The 21,767-nt window shown below is 40.3% G+C and overlaps 2 protein-coding genes across 3 annotated transcripts in view; both read left to right on the top strand.

Annotated features, from left to right (window-relative positions):
• The window catches only part of LOC134608378 (gastrula zinc finger protein XlCGF17.1-like), a 125,884-nt gene that overhangs the window by 36,255 nt on the left and 67,862 nt on the right, over positions 1-21,767 (top strand). The window lies entirely within an intron of this gene.
• On the top strand, positions 6,920-8,349 carry LOC134608380 (gastrula zinc finger protein XlCGF17.1-like). Its single transcript, XM_063451147.1, has one exon. It carries the CDS (start codon positions 7,014-7,016, stop codon positions 7,878-7,880), a length of 867 nt encoding a protein of 288 aa, XP_063307217.1. The 5' UTR covers positions 6,920-7,013; the 3' UTR covers positions 7,881-8,349.

Raw genomic sequence — 21,767 nt, 5'->3', positions numbered from 1 at the left:
TAGCGAGTGTGTAACATGTAGCCACATGATTAGTGGAACTTCCTTTGCACATACTCACAGTGGCAAAATGATACCAATTTCACATTATATTACATGCAAAACGGATCATGTCATTTATTTAATTACCTGCCCCTGTGGACTTTCATATGTTGGTAAGACCGATTTGACAGTACGTGATCGTGTCAGAGGACATAGATCAGGAATTACCTCTGCTTACAGGTATCAACGGAGAAACCCGTGGCCAAACATGTATCTGCTTCACACAGACTACCTACTTTACGCTTCATGGCCGTAGACCATGTCCCCCCACTTCCACGTGGAGGCGACAGATCCAGACTGCTCCTTCAAAGAGAAGCATTCTGGGTTCATTATCTGGACACAGCTGCACCCAAAGGACTAAACGAATGTCACATAATGTTTCTTTAACTATAAGAAGTAATTCATAGTATATAGGGAGCATATGGTAGTTTGTAATATGATATATACAGAAAAGAGAAAATTCTTACACTCCACGAAAACCACTGCAATGCCCGGTGCTTATCCAGCCAAAAATATAAAAATAGATTTCAAAAGATAGCACTCCAAGGACTTATTAAAATGTAACTTTTATTTACCTTACAGATAAAATTTCCAACGTTTCAGCTTGATTCCCTCAAGCTTTCATCAGGACATTATGTGCACACAAACTTCCCCAACATATAAAGCATTAAAATCATATTTACTTACCCCCACCTGTGCTGCATCCGGCTCCTAGGGCGCCCGGACCGGGACTGCCACGGGTTACCCGACGTGAGTCTGCAACCATGTGACGTTGCGCTCAATGACGCGGCCTGGGGTCGTTACCATAGAAACCTATCAAACATAGATCAAAATAAAATGTAAATAACACAAAATGTAAAAAATGAGAGCAGTAATCGAACTACATCATGGCAGGTGGACTAAATGTAAACCGTGGATTCAATTTAACACCATTAGAATACATACAATGTCAATGCTTTATGAATATTAAATGAAATCTTACTTTGACCACAATATATAAAAAAAATAGGAGGAGGAAAATCTAAATCTGTACCCAAATAAATGAGAAGAGAGATTAAATCATAACATAATCATTCTGAAGATACACTGATCCAGCTCCCCACTTTAGACCACCAGAGGGCATACCAATAGTGTTCAGACTCCTATTACTTCTATTCATCTGATCTACATGCATAAGAAATCATATCGAACATGAATGTTTAAAACAGTGACCAAACTGATGGACTCATGCTATTACAGGTCATGAGCTTAAATAAAAAAAAGCGAAAGATAGATAGTGACCAGCAGTTTGGTTACTATCATTTTTCTGCCCCTAGAAGGCAAAATAAAAACCATAAAACCTGTCAAACTTGTAAAGAATAAAATAAAAAGCCAGAGCGAAAAAAAAAAATCAGACAGAAAAGAAAAAACCCGATGCTAAAAAAAAATTAATCCATCCTCACCCGGCGAGGGCACGGCGCAGACTCAGCTCTGCAGCACGGAGAAAGGCTTATAAAGCCTTCCCACGCTCTGAAATTTGACTCTGAACACTTTGATTGGTTGACTTGGAATTCATCCAATCAGATTGCTGGTCATTTTACGCAGCGTGGGAAAGTTCTTTAGAATTTTCCCACACTGTGTAACATGACAGAGCACTCTGGTTGGATTTCAAGTCAACCAATCAGAGTGTTCTGAGTCAAATTGCAGGGCATGGGAAGGCTTTATAAGCCTTTCTCCACCCTGCGGAGCTCAGTCTGCTCGGTGCCCTCGCCGGATGAAGATGGATTAATTTTTTAGCGTAGAATTTTTTTATTTTTTTTAGCACTTTGATTTTTTGTTATTTTTTACAAGTTCAACGGGTATTTATGGTTTTTATTTGGCCTTTTTTGAGGCTGAAAATGAAGATTTCTTTTTACAGGCACTTAGTTCTTTTATTCTCCCCTCAGTATTTTTAGGGTGAGGGGGTTTTGTAGGGGTTTAACAATTTTTGTTTTGGTTTGCAGGGGGGAGGGGAATGACTAGGGGCTTGGGGACTTGCTATTTAGGGCCCCCACCTGCCTCTCAGGGGTTGGGGCTGGGGGGGGGGAAGGACAATAGGTCCCACCCCCCTCATTTTTTTTTTCATGGCCCCCACCCACCGCTCAGGGGGGAGGACAATAGGTTCCCCCCCATACTCATTTAGGGCCCCCACCCGGCGCTCCGGTGGTGGAGGAATAAACCCCCCTGCTCACTGTTTAGTAGACATGTCTCTACTCGCGGCATAGCAAGTAGGGGCATTCGGTAGATTTCAATCTCCCTTATTCTTTTATGAAGGGTCATATTGAGTGCGGGAGGACATTGGGGACTTACGAAGTGACGGGGATCACTGCTCCCTGCCGCTTCTATTTTTAAATTTTACATGGAGGGAGCTGCGCGGTAGCTCCCTCCTTGTAATAAACTGAACGAACAAATGAACACTGATATTCAGTGTCTGTTTGTTTGTCTAACATTTCTATTCATTCATTCGTCTTTCTGCCGAAAGAATGAATAAATGAAATTCCCGTTTCCCTGCCCAAGTGTTTAACTGGGCATGCGCAGGAATCTCACAGCGCTATCTAGTGTGGGCAGGTGACGTGTCCCACAGGGACTTCATCTACCCACACAAAGATGGCGGCGCTCTGAACCTAGGTCAGGGCAGAAAAATAAAGTTTAAAAATGGGTAATATGGGGTGCTTTGGGCATTCGGGGGTGACTAGGGGGTCAATTAGATGTAGTGAGGGGGGCTAAAAAAAAAAAAGAAACGGGATTTGCCCATAATAGGGCCGCTATAAACTAATTATCTCCCAGGCATTAGAGGTACAGAAACAAAGTTACCGATGTTCTGGGGTTAGAATGTCCGACTTGGAGTTCCAGGCACTTGACGACCAAGTACCGCTGCCTGCTTTCGGGAGACAAGATGGCCGTTTTTCAGCGCACATGTGGTTCGGTTATAAGAACGGCGGCCTCCCACGGAGAGCTCTTAACTTTGTGATTACTTTGAGGTTAAATGAGCCAGGGGAGTGGTCGATGTCCGGTAGAACAAACTACCGAATGCAGGGAAAATAACTGGGGCAAGGGAAATTACAGGGTTGTCACAGTATTTATATAGCTTTTATAGAAGCAATTATTTTTCCCATTATGTATGGTTGGTTGTGGGATTTTTTCTAGATTTAGAAACTTAAAAAAAAAAATCAGTTCTTGGCAGCCTGCTACAGCATGTAAATGCTCTTATTGCGTAGTCTATATATTTATATATTCTTTTGATTAAAAGAAAAATAACATTGCTATTTTGATACCTATCGATCAAAACTTTAGCGCAAGTGCGTCTGGTTGTTTTTTTTGTTTGTTTTTTTAGAAAGGGTTTTTCAATAAAATATGTACTTAATGTATCTAATTTTTATTTATTTTTAGTTTGTGTGTGAGGGGTACAGTGTGTGTGTCTTTGTGTGGGGTAGGGGTGTAGTTGTATATAGGTGAGTGAAAATCGATTTTAATGTCTCCTCCTCCTCTTCTTCTTCTTAGATTTCACCAGGGAGGGGGGGCATAAGGCTGCAAGCCCTGGTGGTCCAGTGATGGCATGCAGGGCTGTGGAGTTGGAGTCAGAGTCGGAGGAAATTTTGGGTACCTGGAGTCGGAGTTCGTGCATTGTTTGCCGACTCCGACTCCTACTCATACTAAATTTAGATTGGAATTAAAAACAGCAAGTTTAAATGTCCGACTCCACAGCCCTGAATTGGCATGTTCACTTTAGCCTGCAGCTCCTCCAGCTGCAGGCTGACTCTCCTGTCCTCTCACGAGCACTGTACTGTATCGGAGCGTTGCCATGGTAACTTGCGGCAACGCTCCGACCACTAGGTTCGCGGGAGGAACACAGCACCTCCAAGGCCCTTCCCTCCCTCTGCTGGAACGAAGTGCCAGCAGCCTGGTGAGGGAGATCTTTGATCTCCCCACCTGCCTGAGAGGGCTTAAAGCAGGGCTGACTCTGCATTGAGGCCCAGCAGGCATTTTCTGCAGAACTCACACCATCCGCCTGAATAGCCCACTAGTGGGCTGTAGGGACCAGGTTGACGACCCCTGTTCTAGAGTAATCCACTGAGATTACGTGTCTGATCTGATAAGTCAGTACAGTACACCACTGCAGGTATAGTGGTATAGTACCACTGCCTTAATGAAGCTTTCCCTTTGAAAACTGTGGACTTTAATCACTCTGCCATTGCAATAGACTAAAGTATGTACCTGAGTAAACAAGGTCATTATTGTAACCACTGTTCAGCGACCTTGGCTGGAAATCCCAGACTCCAAATAGTATGCTGTTATAATTCCTGATTTTTAATTAACAGCAAGTGTAACTGACAATATGAAAATTATCACTGTTTTATAAATCTTTCATATATAGTGGATATTTCAATCCAGAAAGCAGTAATGCAATCATTAAAATCCTGCCGGTCTTTTGCTTTGAGGTGATAAAGCCTTCTATGGCATGAGTTTTTTCAATAAGCCATTAGACTTCGAAATCTACTAGCAAGTGTTGCTTTCATCGCTTGTCTTATCACTTTTCTCATGACAACAATATCTTGCATTAATCTCTTTCTGCGCATGCAGTCTGTGCAGCTGCCGGTAGTTCATCGCTATGTACAGGAACATGTAATAATCCCCTATCTACACCCCACTGTCTTGGGATTAATGTACCATGCTGTGTTGTTCTATTAGGTATATAAGGGAGTCTACCAAATACTTGTATGTCTCTCTTTTCATATTAAAGGTGCACTATAGCGTCAAGAACACAAACATGTATTCCTGTCTCTATTGTGCTAAAATCACCATCAAGCCCCCCCCTTGCCTCCCTAATTATAGTAAAGGCTTACTTATTTGTTTGCACTTGCTGCCTCTGCCCCTGTTTGTCTCTGTCCTGTCTGCTGACATCATCAGAAGTGGTGTTCTGACATTTAAAAATATAAAATTTCATTCTAAAAACTTGTAATATTTGCATATGCCCATAACACCCACTCCATTAAAGCCAGAGTTTACATGACTGCCTAGTAGCACCTTAAGTGGCCGTCACTCAGACAGCTCCTTCTGTGTCTCCACGCTCTACATGGAGGTGCTGAATGCTCCTCATAAAGATGCATTGATTCAATGCATCTCTATGAGGAGATGCTGATAGGTGCAGCACAGCACTTTGATGCACATGCACAATGGCCTCCAAATGCATTAATATGGGAAAGCATTGGATTGGCTGAGATAATCAAATTTGATTCTCTCCGTCAAGGAGACAGGGCCTGCCACGAGGAGCCCCATGCGGCGCTGGATAAGAAGGTGAGTAAACTGACCTTTTACTTTGCTGACAGTGGGGCTGTGGAGATAACATCCACATTCAGATGTATAGTGTCAGGAATACATGTTTTTATTCCTGACACTAGTGTTCCTTTTCAGGGGTTAAACACATTGTTTGTTTAACCCCTACATTACTTTAAGCACTTTATAGGTTAAAAAAACATTTATTCATTCATCCTTTATAGAGCTATTTGGGAAGTGAAACCTTTAGACAATTTTTTACACAGTGTTTGAAATATTTGTAAGGAAAGCAAGCAACAAAATACAATTTTCCTTACAATCAGGACATTTGCCCATTTTTATCTGGTTTTGTCACATCTGCTGTTTGCAAGTCATGCAAGGACCCCTGTGGCATTCCTGGCAGTTCAGATTAAAACAAATAACAGAATGTAAAAAAAAAATGCCCACCTTTATGCCCACATACAGATAAATCACATTTAAAAAATTAAGGCATTTTAAATATTTTTTTTTATAACAATCTCTACAATGCTAATGTAATGCTGAGAGGCATATGAGAGGAACTATTGATGTCTCCCCTTCTACAAGATGGTAATCATTCCGGAAGTATAATGTAGTTAAGAGAGGCTTTATAGACTTAAGCAAAACAAATGAAAGTGAAAGTGTGCCGTTGTCAAGCCTGGACATGACGGAGTGCTTTTATGAATATTGAACATATAGCAATATAGGAGAGTTTGAAACAATTCTACAGATGCATAGTGATATATTAATTTACAAGGGGTGTGGATCTTCTCCATATCAAATTTACTTATATGGTTACGAATTGGAAGTGTCTATTTAACATCTATTCCTAGCCAGAAAGGTTACAAGCAGCCCTAGTCAAACCTTCCTGTATGTGACTTGCACAGCCTTCCTAAACACTTCCTGTAAAGAGTCCTCTAATATTTACACTTCCTTTATTGCAAATCCTGTTTTATCTCAAATAGCTTTTCTCATGCTCTGTTAATGACTTGCAACACCCTGCATAAGCCTTCTGTGTGTGATGAAAATGCAATCTATAGAGCAGAGATACTTTTTAAAGTAAATTACTGTCTGATTGAAAATGAAACCATTTTTTCCATGCAGGCTGTCTCAGTCAGAGCGAGGGTAAGTGTGTCTAGGGCTGGATGGACAGAAACACAAGTGATTTAATTGCTAAACAGCAGAGAATTGAGCAGTGAGGCTTCAGAAGCATGATCTATATACAAAAACATCTTCAAGTTGTTTTGGTGATTTTAGTTTTCCCTGAAAGTGACATTTTTTTTTTTTAACTCTCAGTACATTTCTTTCAGGTGTTTCCGCCAGCAGAATTTATCCTAAAGAACATGACAAAAACAGAAATGCACAAAGCAAGATTATGAAGAAATCTTCCAAGGATCAAGTATTCAAACTCAACGAATCCTATGTCTACAAATGAGCTAGTAAACAAAAAAAATCACATGTTCTAAATGTGAGAAATGTTTTACCCATCACTCAGCTCTTGTTAGGCTTCACACGGCGGAGATGCCATTCTCATGTTTTGTATGTTTTGAAATGTTTTTTTTTTTTTTAACTAAATCAGATCTTTTCATCACATAACTCACACAAAAGAGAAGCCGTTCTCCTGTTCTGAATGTGGTTACTGTTTTGGTACTAAATCAGACCTTATGGCACATCAGAAAACTCACACAGGAGAGAAGCCGTTTTCCTGTTCTGAATGTGGGAAATGTTTTGGAACTAAATCAGACCTTATGGCACATCAGAAAACTCACACAGGAGAGAAGCCGTTTTCCTGTTCTGAATGTGGGAAATGTTTTAGCCGGCATTCACACCTTGTTAGACATAAGAGAACTCACACAGGAGAGAAGCCATTCTCATGTTCTGAATGTGTGAAAAGTTTTACCTGTAAATCAAACCTTATGGCACATCAGAAAACTCACACGGGAGAGAAGCTGTTCTCCTGTTCTGAATGTGGGAAATGTTTTGTAACTAAATCAGAACTTATGGCACATCAGAGAACTCACACAGGAGAGAAGCCGTTCTCCTGTTCTGAATGTGGGAAATGTTTTAGAGCTTATTCAAACCTTTTTTCACATCTGAAAATTCACACAGGAGAGAAGCCGTTCTCCTGTTCTGAATGTGGGAAATGTTTTAGCCATCATCCATACCTTGCTGTACATCAGAGAACTCACACAGGAGAGAAGCCTTTCTCATGTTCTGAATGTGGGAAATGTTTTGGAACTAAATCAAACCTTATGGCACATCTGAAAACTCACACAGGAGAGAAGCCGTTCTCCTGTTCTGAATGTGGGAAATGTTTTATCAAGCATTCATACCTTGTTGTACATCATAGAACTCACACAGGAGAGAAGCCATTCTCCTGTTCTGATTGTGGGAAATGTTTTGGAAATAAATCAAACCTTATTTCACATTTTAAAACTCACACAGAAGAGAAGCTGTTCTGTTCTGAATATGGGGAATTATTTGGCGATAGTTCAAAGCTTGTTAGACATCATAGAAATCACACAAAATAGGAATTTTCTGATGTTCTGAAGTTGTAAAATGTTAGTTACATACTGATTTTAAAAAGAAGTACATTTTTTTTAAAACATTTATTTTTGAAATGCATAGTTAGACAAACAAGATTACAATGACCGTTTTGCAAATATAGGCTTGTCAATAAACGAGACAGAAGTAGAAAACGTCATAAAAAGCGCTGCACTTTTTTTGTGTGTAGAGATAACAAAGACACCAGTATTCAATGATATGGGTATGTTACTAGCAAAGATATTGCAGTAGAGTCAATAATGCTAGGCTAGTATGCTAGACTACTGTAGATCCACAGTCCCTAAAGTAAAGGTCAGGTACAGAGGCTCGCTCAACCCATGGCAAATAGAAACAAGAGTAGGGGCCCAGTGCAGGCACAAAGGAATAAGAAGCAAAAGATAATAAGGTATTGACATATATAACATCAAATTAAATTCCAACAAACTGCAGAATTGCTCTTTTTTTTAAAAATATAAGATTTTTATTTTTTTCACAAAAGATACTTGGGGGATACAGAAAGGAAAAAGGGAGAGGGTATACAGTCAAGTCAGATTGTTTGACAATGTTCTGACTATCTAGAAGCATATAAGTACACGTATAAACACACCAACATGAATAAACACGAATTAATACACACGGGCCCATCTCAATATCTGCAATGTATTAAACACCTTACTATACGTTGTTATCCGGCTTTATTTATCATTATCCATTTAATCACTTTCCAAAAATTATCAATTAGCTTCCTACAACCTCTCCTGTGCAAACAACTTCAATTATTAGAGCGATATCATGTGTGATCTAAGCTGGTTATAAGCCGTGTCTCATAACAAACCGTGTCGACCCCTGTGTGTCTTTTGCTCTGCTTTTTTTTTTTTTTTACTCTTTTCTACCGTTTTATATATGTGGGGGAAAACAGACCTCTATCGGTTCTATCTGAGTTGTGAAATTCACTGGTGGCGGTTCGGTTGATAGACTTTGTAAGTTGGTTGGTGCCAGCTTTAAGCTAAGGTGTCGGTCAAGATAGCCAAGCCAATGCTGTTTTTTAAAGGGCGAGGCAGGGGAGAGTATAGAACTTGGAGGGGGGGAACAAGAATATTTGTACTAAACTGAACGGTAAGAGTGCCTTCCAACTGTATATGTATCGAATCAAGTCTGATCTATGTGTGTAAGCCATATATCTGTTCCATAAAGTATTTCTCTGAGCGAATTTGCGCTTTCAATGGTCCCTAATTATTCTGATGAAAGCGTGACATCTGGGAGGTTAGAATCGAACTGTAGTATAGATAATTTCACTACGTATTGATCTCATTACTTATATTTTAATATTTGTCTGGTCCCCTGTAAAAACCAAATCATAAAAATAGACCAAAAATAAAAAAAAAGTGACATAACTCGAAATCTGAATTAAGGCCATGTGGTATTAAAGTATTACATTTTAATACTTTAATAACTTAATTTCCTCCTTTCCTAATTTGGTAGTATAGTCTCCACCTCTCCAATTTTGTTTCACTAGTTTAAGGGGACAAAAAAGAGATTTTCTGGGTTTTGGTTATGGTGTATCTTGAAATGGTTAGAGACGCTGTGAGTTTCTAGTCCCTTTTTTATATTTCTTATGTGTTCTGAAATCCTCACATTAACACATCTGATAGTCCGTCCTATATATCAAGTTACATGGGCACTTCAGGAGATATATAACCCCTTTGGAGTAACAAGTTAGTTGGTCTTTAAAATGCAAGGAAGGAGAAACAATAAAAGATATAACGATAGAACAGAACAAAGACAAATAAGAGAACATTCTAGAACTAACTATTATGACAAACATCAGAGAGAGGAAAAACCCTACTATAGATAAGAGAAAAAAGATATACCAAGATACAAACAACCCTTAGCTTATACACCGAGATCGCATCACATCACTAGGAGCTATAGTGATGTGATAAAATTTCATAACCAGGAGGAAAGAATAAGACCCCTTCACAATATAAGAGAACCGTGAGAACAAAGATCGGTATATAGAAGAGATCAAGAAGATTCCACTGGAAGGGACCATGGAAGAGAATCAAACCACCATAATCCTAGGACGACAGCTAGAAGTTGATTCAAGGAGAGAAAATATGGGGAAATATCTAAGAGCGAGTCTAAAAAGAAATGTGAGAACAAGTCCCATAAGAGATGACAGAAGAGATACAAGGAGCAAAATCTCTTCCGAAATAGAATTCAAACAATAGAAGAAGACACTAGAAGGTATAAAGACCTACAAGAAATTCCTTCCACTTCTTTTTTTTTTTTTTGGAAGGACTCAACAATAGAGAACCTGAAATGGCGAGAGAAACCACAGTCGTGGGAATCTCCGGGAAAACGCCAAAGATCAACAGGACACGAAACAAAGGAAGAAGAAATAGAAAACAAAGGGAAAAGAGGGAAGAAGTAAACATGGACGGCATTTTCAACCTCACAGAATATATGTTCGATGAGGAAGAAATGAAAGTCTTATAAAAAGGGTTAAAATTTGCCCCAATGTGTGACTTAAACAAATTTGATTTCTTTGTCGATTTTTTTTTTTTTTCAATTTGACAATTTTTATTTTTGTCGTAAAGTATGAATGGGGTACAGAAAATAAAAGGGGTGGGGAATTCTGGTACGGTATTTACATGCATTGACTTCGGTGACAACAACAACAGCAATTCTATATTTTTAACACATTGATTCCTTCTGCCGTCTGACCCGTTTGTGTCTTCGGAATATTTGTCACCTTGTGTGTGATTGCGTTTACCTGTACCAGTGTATGGTCAGTCGGGTCCTGTCTTAGTGAATTTTCGTTGTGGGAGGGTTAGGGTATATTGTCTTCCAACTATGTACAATGTGGGCAACTGTTCCGCTTTGCTTCTGGGTATTGTCCGTGTTTTTTTTTTTTTTTTTTTTACACATCCTTTTGTTTTGTCTCCTCAGGCCTTGACGATGAGGCTAAACTTGGTTTCCTTGTGTCTTTCGTGTTATATATATATATATATATATATATATATATATATATATATATATATATATTTTTGCTATTCTGACTAAGGGCTGTCAGTCTCTCTAACTAGCTTCCTTCATGCTGCTCTTTATTCCCTCTGTTCCCGTCAGCTTGTCCCTATCCCCCTCCCGTTTGTTAAAGTTTTCCCATATCTGCCTTGCTTCAACCATGTGTTTCGCCACTTGTGTTAGTTGATTCGTTGCTGTTTCGTATGCGAGGTTTATGGATATTTGTTTTACCAAGTTGCTCCTTTCCGGAGCTTGTGTTTGTTTCCAACTTCTGGCTATTAATAGGTTGGCCGCTATTAATATGTGAAATATCAGGCTTGATTGTACCTTCTTATGTGTGCCTGTTGGTATGAATAGTAGTGCGCTCTCTGGACTCAGCTTATCGTCAGTGTGCGTTGCCCCTTGAATTATCCCCTCTACCATACTCCAGTAGTTCCTAATTTTTGGGCAGGTCCACCATATGTGGAACATCGTTCCCTCCTCCCTCAGGCATCTCCAGCACGTTCTTGGTGTATTAGGGTATATAGTTGCTAGTCTAGTCGGCACTAGGTACCAACGGTATTGTATCTTACGCATTTGTTCTAAGTGTGATGCGCACCTTGATTTACCTTTGTGTGCCGTGAACGCTTGTCCCCATTGTTCCTCCGTAAATGTTTTGCCCATGTCCGTGTGCTATGCTTCTCTGAATTTATCCAGCTTAGATGGATTCGGATTATTAAGTGTCGTGTATAAGAGCGAGAGTAGTTTCTTGGGTAAGGACCCCGATTCGCATATTTTTTCTATACCTACGGTACGGTGAGGGATGGTAGTTGTAGTTGCGTTGGATAAAACCCCTTTGAGTTGTAAATAGGAGAACATTGCTCTCTGTGGTAAATTATATCTCTGTTGTACCTCTGGGAATGGCAATAGTGTTCCCTGGTTGTATAGGTGTCGGACTGTCGTGCATCCTCCCTCAATCCACAGTCTGTGGTCAAAAGTGGGATTTGCGATGTGTACGCTGTATATTGGGGTGGCCAGTGTCCACTCGCTTTTGTAGCCCAGCTGTGGCTTAACTGCGTCCCATATTTTTAACAGTAGCGCAGTGGTGTTGGGCATGTATGGGTATGATGGCCGATTTTTGTGTGGGACCCAGAAGAGATATCTGAGGCCTTTGTGACATGTCCATGTCGTTTCCATCGCTACCCACTGTGGTGGGATGTGGGCCGCGTGAGCTTGTAGGATCGTGGCTATTAGTGCTGCTCTATAATATGTGTGTATCTCTGGTAGTCCCATCCCACCCTGTGCCATCGGTTTAGTTAACACCTTCGTAGCTACCCTTATTTTTTTATATGCCCATACAAAGTTGGCGAAGACCCGCTGTAGTTGGTTCAGGTATGATTTGGGTATATGGATTTGTAGTGTCCTAATTAGGTATTGAAATTTAGGCAGTATCATCATTTTCACCGCCGCTAATCTCCCTACCCAGGACATGTATTTGTCGTTCCATTTTTTCAAGGTGTCCCTGATTTCCCCCATCAGTGTCCCATAGTTAAGATCTAATAGCCTCCCCGGGTGTTTCGATATTTTCAGTCCCAGGAATGTGAGGTGGTCATCCCTCCAATCTAGCGGGAATGCACTCCTGAGCTGTTCTATAGTGTGGTGCGGTATTCCTATCCCCATTGCCTGAGTTTTGGTGACGTTAAGTTTGTAATACGACTGTTCTCCATATAGTTGTATTTCTTTTAAGAGGGTGGGGAGCGATATCTGCGGCTGCGTTAGCGTGAGTAGTATGTCGTCCGCGAACAGGTTGGCTTTGTATTCTGTGGTTCCCACTGTTATTCCGTGTATTGAAGGGTTTTCCCTTATTTTTGTCGCAAGTGGCTCGAACGCTAGTACGTACAGCAGGGGGGGAGAGGGCATCCCTGTCTCGTGCCATTTGTGAGCTTAAACGGTTCCGACAGGAAACCGGAATTGATTACTCTAGCTGTGGGTGAGCTGTATAGTGCTTGCACCACCGACCTGAAGGCCTGGGGTATACCGTATCCTTCCATCACTTAATTGAGGAACCCCCAATGCAGGCGGTCGAATGCTTTTTCTGCATCGAGAGAGACAAATAGTCCCTCTCTGCCCCTGTTGTGCAGCTGGTGCAGGAGGTTAATGACTTTCCTGGTGTTGTCCGCTCCCTGCCTACCCCTCACAAAGCCAACCTGATCATCGTGTATGATAGTGGGAAGCATTGTTCCCAGCCTGTTTGCATAGATTTTGGCAAATATTTTTGCGTCCGTATTAAGAAGTGAAATGGGGCGGAAGTTTTGCGGTATTGTCGGGCTTTTGTTGGGTTTTGGCAGCGTTATAATGTGGGCGGCCAGTGTTTCCTTGGGGAGGACTCCGTTCTCGTCCGCTTCTCTAAACATTCTCGCCAGGTATGGTGCTAGGGTGTGGCTGAATGTCTTATAGTAGTGGTTGTCGAACCCGTCTGGGCCTGGGGATTTCCCTGTCGGTAGGGCCTGAATCACCTCTCTGACCTCCTGGGTATCTATCGGTTTAACAAGATCTATCTGTTGCTGTTGTGTGAGCTTGGGAAGCCGCACCCCTTCTAAGTATTGCTTAATGCTAAGGTCTGTCGGATGCTTAGTCTGCTTGTCCTCCCGTATGTTGTATAGAGATGAGTAGTATGTCGCGAACGCGTCACTTATGCCTTTTGGGGTTGACGTCTTTGTCCCAGTGTGGTCCGTTAGCTGGAGTATCTTTTGGTTCGCTTGTCTCGTTTTCAGTCTTTGCGCCAGTATCTTACTTGCTTTGTTGCCCTGTATGTAATGGCTGATCTTGAGCCGCTGCATGTATGTGTTGAGTTTGTCTAACGCCTGTTGGTGCATTAGTCGGGTAACTCGTGTTATCTCTGCTTTAGTTTCTGGGGTGGGGTTTGTTTGATTGAGTCTGGTTAGGTTGTAGAGTTCTACCTGCCATGTTCTGTATTGGGTTTGTGTCTGCCTCTTCACATGCGTTGCCCTCCTTATCAGTAAGCCCCTCGCTACTGTTTTGTGAGCTGACCATAAGGTAGCGTCAGAGACGTCGTCTGTGTCATTTATTGTGAAATATGTTTGTAGGTCTTTCGTCAGTGACTGCACGAAGTTCTCGTCTCTTAGTAGAGAGTTATTAATTTTCCAGGGGTTGCGGTTTTTAAAGTCATATGTTTTTTAGGTCGATGGTCACCGGTGCATGGTCTGACCACGTGATTTGGTGAATGTCGCTATGGAGGACCTGATCTAACGCTGATCCGTGTATAAGGAACCCGTCTATTTTCGAGTAAGAGTTGTGTACAGCAGAATAATGTGTGTATGTCCGTTCTGCTGGGTGTGTGACTCTCCATGTGTCATAGTAGTGGTGGCCATTAAGCAATTTCACCATGGCTCTGCATTGTCTCTTTAAGGGACGTTGATTCCTGCTGTGGGGTGATAGGGTGGTGTCGAGCTGTGGGTCTAGTATGTGATTGAAGTCCCCTCCTATTATGACAATCCCTTTTTGCACTTTAGATACTTTCATGAGTATCCTATGTAAGAAGTTCCTTTGGTTCATATTTGGGGAATAGACGTTCACAATGGTATAGAGCATATCATTTATCAAGCCTGTTATAATGACATACCTCCCAGTTGGATCTATGTCTTGCGAGTGCAATGAGAACGCAACAGATCTATTTATGAGGACCGAGGCACCTCTAGATTTGGTTGGGGAGGTGGCATGGAACTGGTGTGGGAATTCCCTAGTTAAGATGGTTGGGTGATCATTGTGTCTAAAGTGTGTTTCTTGTAGACACAGAATATCAGCTTTCAGGGTATTAACCTCTTTCATGAGAAGATGTCTCTTAACTGGTATATTAAGGCCTCTGACATTAAAGGTGCAAATCTTCACGGTGGTTTCAGGGGATGGTGCTTAATGTAGTTTGGAAATCTATCTAAGATTTTGCAGGCTACCACCCTTCCCAGCTTATTCAAGCAGAGTGGTATTCCCTTTCTTCCCTCTGTCTTTGTCTCTGAGTGGCAAGCGGGGTGTGAGACTAGTTTGTCTCTTTTCGGTCGTTCTGTCATGACTGGGGTGTGAGGAGTCTGGTCGCCCACAGACCCGACCCCCACACAAGTTGTTAGGTTCAAAACATACAGAAAGTTAACAGTGCATAGCATAACGTGAAACATAACAGTAAAATAAACAGAAGTATTTACATGGACATTCCCAAGTGCCCATGTTGCCGTGGTCTTGGCTTGGCACTGCATATTCGTGCCGCGGGGGAAGAGGCTTATGGCCTCTTGTCCACTAGTCGCTATGTCCCCCTTTGGCTGAGTCTAATATTTGTACTTTAATTGAAGCCTGTTGTGCTTGTTGGTGGTTACGTTATCGTTGCTTTGTGGGTGAGTCTGTGCCCACCCGTAGCATTAGTTATTCATTTGTACTTTTTTTTTTTTTTTTTTTTTAGTGCGTCTTGGTTTGTTGCATCTGAGTGATCTGCCTTCCGGCTGCATTTTCGGTAGTATGTACATTTTTTTTTTTTTTGCATTATTATTTGTTTATTTATTTATTGTTTTTTTTTTTTTTTAAATGTATTTATCTCTCCCGTTCGGGATTGGGTAAGTGGTGCCCAGTTGGTGGCGTGTCATGCTTTCCCCTGTGTAAGGGTCTTATCTTTAGGTAGGGCTGAGTGTCCCCCGGTCTATGCTGCCCCAGGGTGCTCACTGTTCCTCGCCTTAAACCTCCCCCTCTGTGATCACTTGGGAGCCTATCTCTGTGCGTGTGGTTTGTGTATTGTAGGTTACATTACCGATCCCTCTTGGAGATCATGATTCTTAGCCTTATGGCCATCGCTCAGATTGTCCTCTCTCATTGTCTCTTTTTCGCTTTCCTCCAGTCTGAGGTAACCTTGGCTCTGCTCCCCTCCTTCTCCGATGCCGTGGTGGGCGCCATATTCCATTAGCTCAGTATGCGTTGGCCTTCCTCAGGGGTTCCGATTATGGTTGTCTTTCCCTCCCTCGATATTAGGAGCTTGGTGGGGTACCCCCATCTGTACGGTAGATGATTTTCTCGTAGCTTCGCTGTTATGTCTCTGAATTCTCTCCTCCTTTTCAGGGTATGTGAGGATAGGTCCGCATAGATGGTGATCCCTCTGTACGCCGCCGGCAGTTCCCTTTGTTTTCGGTTGGCTGAGAGTATCCCCTCTTTAGCGTGGAAATAATGCATTCTAATGAGGACATCTCTCGGGGCTTCAGGGGGTAGAAATTTTGGTTTGGCGGTTCTGTGTATCCTATCCAGCAGGAAGAGGTCGTTTGGCAAGTCAGGAGCCAGTTCTCTTAGTAGGCCTGTGACATGTGCGGTAAGTTCATCCGTCGTTATTGTTTCTGCAATCCCCCTGATACGGAGGTTATTACGGCGGGCCCGGTCCTCCATATCTGCGATTTTGAGGTCCTGGTCATTTAATCTTGAAACCAGGCTTTCCACTGTGTCGGCTAGCGAGTTGTGGGCCTCCGCCATATCTGCTAGTTGATCTTCCGTCTGCGTTCTGCGGCGGCCTATTTCCTGCATTTCCTGTCGCAGGTCTTTTAAGGAGCTTTCCATTTTGGCCATAATTTTGTCTGCCATATCGTTTAGGAGCTGCTTTATGGAGCTGTGGGTTAAGGTAGGATCGCAGTCCCCACGCTTTGCTTCCTCCTCTTGCCCTCCGTCCGCGCCATCTTGGGCCTGATCTGGCTGGTGTGCGGTACGTCCCTGCCCCGCTCTGGATGCGAAAAAATTGGGTTTTTCCCCTTTCTCCCCTGTCCTTTTAACTTTAGTTTGGGACATGGCTTTGTGGGGACGGGTTTTTCGCTGTGATTTAGGCTATAATTACTCTTGTTCAGCCGTCGAGGCTCGGAGCTCTCCCTACATGCGACTGCTCCGGTCCGCTTCCTGGACACGCCCCCCGATTTCTTTGTAGATTTAAACAAATTTTATGAGACAACTAAGTTTGAAAAAGTTATTTTATGGGAAGGAAGAAACAAATATACAAACGATTCAAGATAATGAATATATTCATACAGAATTAAAAGATAAATCAAAGTTCTTTCCCAAACACATGGTCTCGGACGAGATGAGAACATTCGAGACCATGGTTATGAAGGATATAAATAAAATTAAGAAACTAAATAGATACCAACAAAATATGACTATAAAAGAAAAAAAAAGATACTAAAGAATATTCAAGAAAATAAAGATTTAATTATAAAACCAGCCGATAAAGGAGGGTGGGGGGGTCTGGTAATCCTCTCCGAGACCTTGCATGTACAAGAATCGGAGATAATTTTATCCGACACTACCATCTACCAAAAATTAATCTCCAATCCTATAAACGAAATCAAAGAACAGTTTGCAAATTTTATACAAAAAGTGCTTGATAAGGGAATCCTAACAGAAAAAGAAGGCAAATATCTCTCTGTTTCACATCCTAAAACCCCGGTCTTCTATTATCTTCCCAAAGTCCACAAGAACCCCCTACATCCTCCAGGACACCCAATAATATCTGGAATTGATTCTATTTCATCCAAAATTTCAGAATATATCGACACCTTGCTACAACCTTTGGCTAGTAAGACTCCAGCACATTTAAAAGAAACTATTCACGTCCTACAGCTCCTGAATACGATCCAGTGGAAAGACCAGTTCCAGTCACTAGTGACGTCACATCTCTATACAGTATCATCCCTCATGAGATAGGTCTTAAAGCAGTTAGATATTTAACCAAATCTAATTTTAAGGAAGATCAGAGAGAATATATTCTAGAAGGGATTTTATTGATCTTAACTCATAATTATTTCTGGTTCCAAGACAACTTTTACTTAGATTCGAGGTACGACGATGGGCACCAAATTCGCACCCGGTTACGCTAACCTTTTTATGGCGTAGTGGGAGGAGAAACACTTTTTTCAACTCATCCATGGGTGACTAATTTGGTGTCCTATCGCCGATATATAGACAATATTATCCTCCTTATTTGGAACGGCTCTAATGAAGTTTTAGAATTGTTTTTATCTTTTCTTAACAATAATGAATGGGGAATAATACTTACCATGACCCATAGTCCAACAGATATCAATTTTTTTAGACCTTCATATTTTTATAGAGGATAATTTTATTAAGACTAAAAACTTTTTTAAACCTGTTGACGCCAATGGATACATTGACCAAAATAGCTGTCACCATAAGCCATGGTTAACCAATGCACCGAAAGGTCAATTATTAAGAATAAAACGTAATTGCTCAGACGACCGAGACTTTATGAACCAAGCCGGAAAGATAAAAAAAACAGTTGATACGGCGACACTCTTTTAACCACAGCAATAGAGGAAGTGAGAGAAATCCCGAGGGAACAACTATTAACTTACAAACCAAAGAAAAATAAGAAAGTCTCACAAGATGCCCTCTTTATATGCAATTTTCACAGTAATAGTTAAATTTAATAGTAATAGTAAAAAGGTAAACAGGACTATCAGAGGACGATCCAATACTTAAGAAAGTGTTATTTATAAAACCAAAGATGATTTATAGGGGGGCCACAAATCTGAAAAGAACAATAGTACACAGTAGCAAAAAAAAACATGCACCAAAGCACTTTATAAATCAAACAAAAGTTTTTTTCGGATGCGGATCCTGCTTAGCATGTAGAACCACTAAGAGCACAAAAAGACATAGAAATCAAGCACAGAAATCAAGGAATTTACAGACATTACATTTTCTATTAAAGACCAACTAACTTGTTACTCCAAAGGGGTTATATATCTCCTGAAGTGCCCATGTAACTTGATATATATATAGGACGGACTATCAGATGTGTTAATTTGAGGATTTCAGAACACATAAGAAATATAAAAAAGGGACTAGAAACTCACAGCGTCTCTAACCATTTCAAGATACACCATAACCAAAACCCAGAAAATCTCTTTTTTGTCCCCTTAAACTAGTGAAACAAAATTGGAGAGGTGGAGATTATACTACCAAATTAGGAAAGGAGGAAATGAAGTTATTAAAGTATTAAAATGTAATACTTTAATACCACATGGCCTTAATTCAGATTTCGAGTTATGTCACTTTTTTTAATTTTTGGTCTATTTTTATGATTTGGCTTTTACAGGGGACCATACAAATATTAAAATATTGAGATTTTTAATAATCCCTAGTGTATAATCATAATATTCTAATCATTTTTATATTCATATTTATCTACTATACATTTAGACTCTTGATTTCCATATTTAAATATGACAATTAAGTCTAGGACTAAATACTATTTCCAGCACTAATATATTTTTATTTCATCTTATAGTTATGTTGGTATATCATGTTTTATACATTTGTACTTAAATTAATATTGTATCAGTAAGATTGTTTTAAGGCAATGAACTTTCGTATAGATGCAGAAGACACACTTTAACATACATTATAATACCCATTGAAACATAATATTCTGTTATAAAATCACATGTAATTATAACTCAGTTTTATTACTGCTATTGTCCTCTTTAAATAGTAAACAATATGAGACTAATATTTATGACTGTATCTATACCGTTTATAATTCGGATAGAGATTATTCAATTGGAACGCACATTAGATACGTCGTGCACAATGTAACACATACACAGGTCCGGTGATTTATGCCACCTGCCCACAGCCGCATAATTCGGATGCGACAGCTACACAAAACGTAATGCACTCCAGACGGGCTTCCTACCGCACTATTTTCATATATATGTACAGTTGTGAACTCTAATTCACGCATTGTTTGAACAATCTATATGTATTCTTACAAATTGCATTCCTCTCAAGGAGGCCTGCGTGCCTTATCGTGACTTTCTTAACCTCTTACTATTCAATAAAACAAGATTTAAAAAAAAAAATAGATACGTCGTGCGTTTCAGAGGCGCAAGGGTCGCAATAATTGATACGTCACCCTGTGCGACCCGGAAGTGGAGCGCACGACGTGCAAATTGGAACGTACGCTGCATTCCAAGTGCGCACAATGCAGAAACCCGGAAGTAACGAGCAGAAGAGCAGAATCCGGAAATGAACGCCAGCAACCAGGTACATAAAGCCAAGAAGACTCACCACAACACCATACCGACTGAGGAAGCCCCAATAGTGGCGAAACGCGTATCGGCACTGGTACAGAAGCTACCAAGGTACCATTTGGACTTATTACATATTGGACTTATTTGTATCTGGACTTTATTTTTGGATCTGGTCATTGACAGTACCCATATATAGATATACATCATATATCTTTTTATCCATCCAAGCATATAGATATATGTGCTTATTTTTGCAATACAGAATTGTTTATGTCTGAAAAGACATCTTTTCATCTATTACTTCCACTAATTCCATCAGGAAGCAGGATTGAGGACGTCCTTAAAGAGTCCTCTTGTGCAATTCATGAGAGCCTTATGATTTTATTTGGCTCCATGTTTGTGAGTATCAATATTTGATCCTTATATCATTTATTTCACTCCTACGGTATTACCCTATGTGATATATTTTTTCTGCAGATTCGCTTAAAGTATTTCACCTACTGTATGTATTTATATTTTGATATTTAGAGTGGTGTAAGGGGTTCCCACTCAGGTGGTTTATAGCACTTGTTGCTAACACTTTTTCCCACTTATTGTGTATTGTTTTTCTTTATTCAATTTACTATAAATATATTGACTTGAATATATATTTGATGTTTTCAAGTTATTCACCCTGTTAATTGCTTTGCAATACATGTTAGAGACTTGGCTATTGCATTTCACAAATGCACAGCTTAGTTTACTACCCACATCCACAGCTTGTTAGATTGATATAAATAACACATTATTTATGTATCTATGAACTGATACACTGTACAAATAAACTTTGCAGTCAGTCTATTGTGGAAGTTATTAGAGGGCAAAACATATCTAGCTCTCTGTAACATTTGCCACTTCTGTTAGGAAATAAAACGGCCGTGTTGTTGATCAACCTGTCACAACACAACTTAGCCGATTTTGTATTAACCCCCTCCACGTGAGAAATCCTGACTAACATCTAAACACTTTGACTAAGCTGGCATTACAAAGATAAGACACGGATATACTATCATTATACTTTAAGCACGGCAACATTGCTAATTAAACGTATTCCTATGGAGTTAGTATCGTGAATATAAGACACACAATCAATGAAGGGTTTATATTTAGCTCAGACGCTGTAATTACAGATTATACCTATCCCTATTATCAAATTTGTTCTCATTGCTACAGCCACAGAAAGTTATTTCCCTTCTTACACAGCCTAGTTTAAGATTTCATGAATATTGTCGAAAACGGCCAGCATGAACCAGTTAAACTTTTTATGACTCATAGTATCTTGCAGGAATAGTGAGGCAAACTGCACCCATAAAGCCCTGGTTTGCAAGATACAGGTGCCACTTTCATTGTACATACCTGGGTTACATATTGCAATTGACACCTAACCACTTATTTGCCGATTGTTTAAAGAGATATCCAACTATTTAGTTGCCTATTTTTTATATAAACAATAAATGATAAACTCATCGGTAACTAAAAGATAGCAAGAGGTGATATAAAATCAATAAATAATTACTTGAAACTATGAATGGGCTGCTTCACAACACCAAAGCGAGCGGTAATGGTAATTAAAATAAATCAAACATATGTGTATGTGAGCGCGCCAAAGAACTCAAATATATTCCAGCAGAAACAACGATCTAAATAATAAATAACATGAAAAAGTATCAATCCTTAGCATCTATTAATGTCTGATAGTAAAACTATTTAAAACGGCTATTGTATCAGAAATATCATGAAAAC

Source organism: Pelobates fuscus, chromosome 4 (assembly GCF_036172605.1).
Source record: "Pelobates fuscus isolate aPelFus1 chromosome 4, aPelFus1.pri, whole genome shotgun sequence".
NCBI classification, from domain to species: Eukaryota; Metazoa; Chordata; class Amphibia; order Anura; family Pelobatidae; genus Pelobates; species Pelobates fuscus.
The sequence above is the reverse complement of the archived record's forward strand: the minus strand, read 5'-3'. Positions and strand labels throughout refer to the sequence as shown.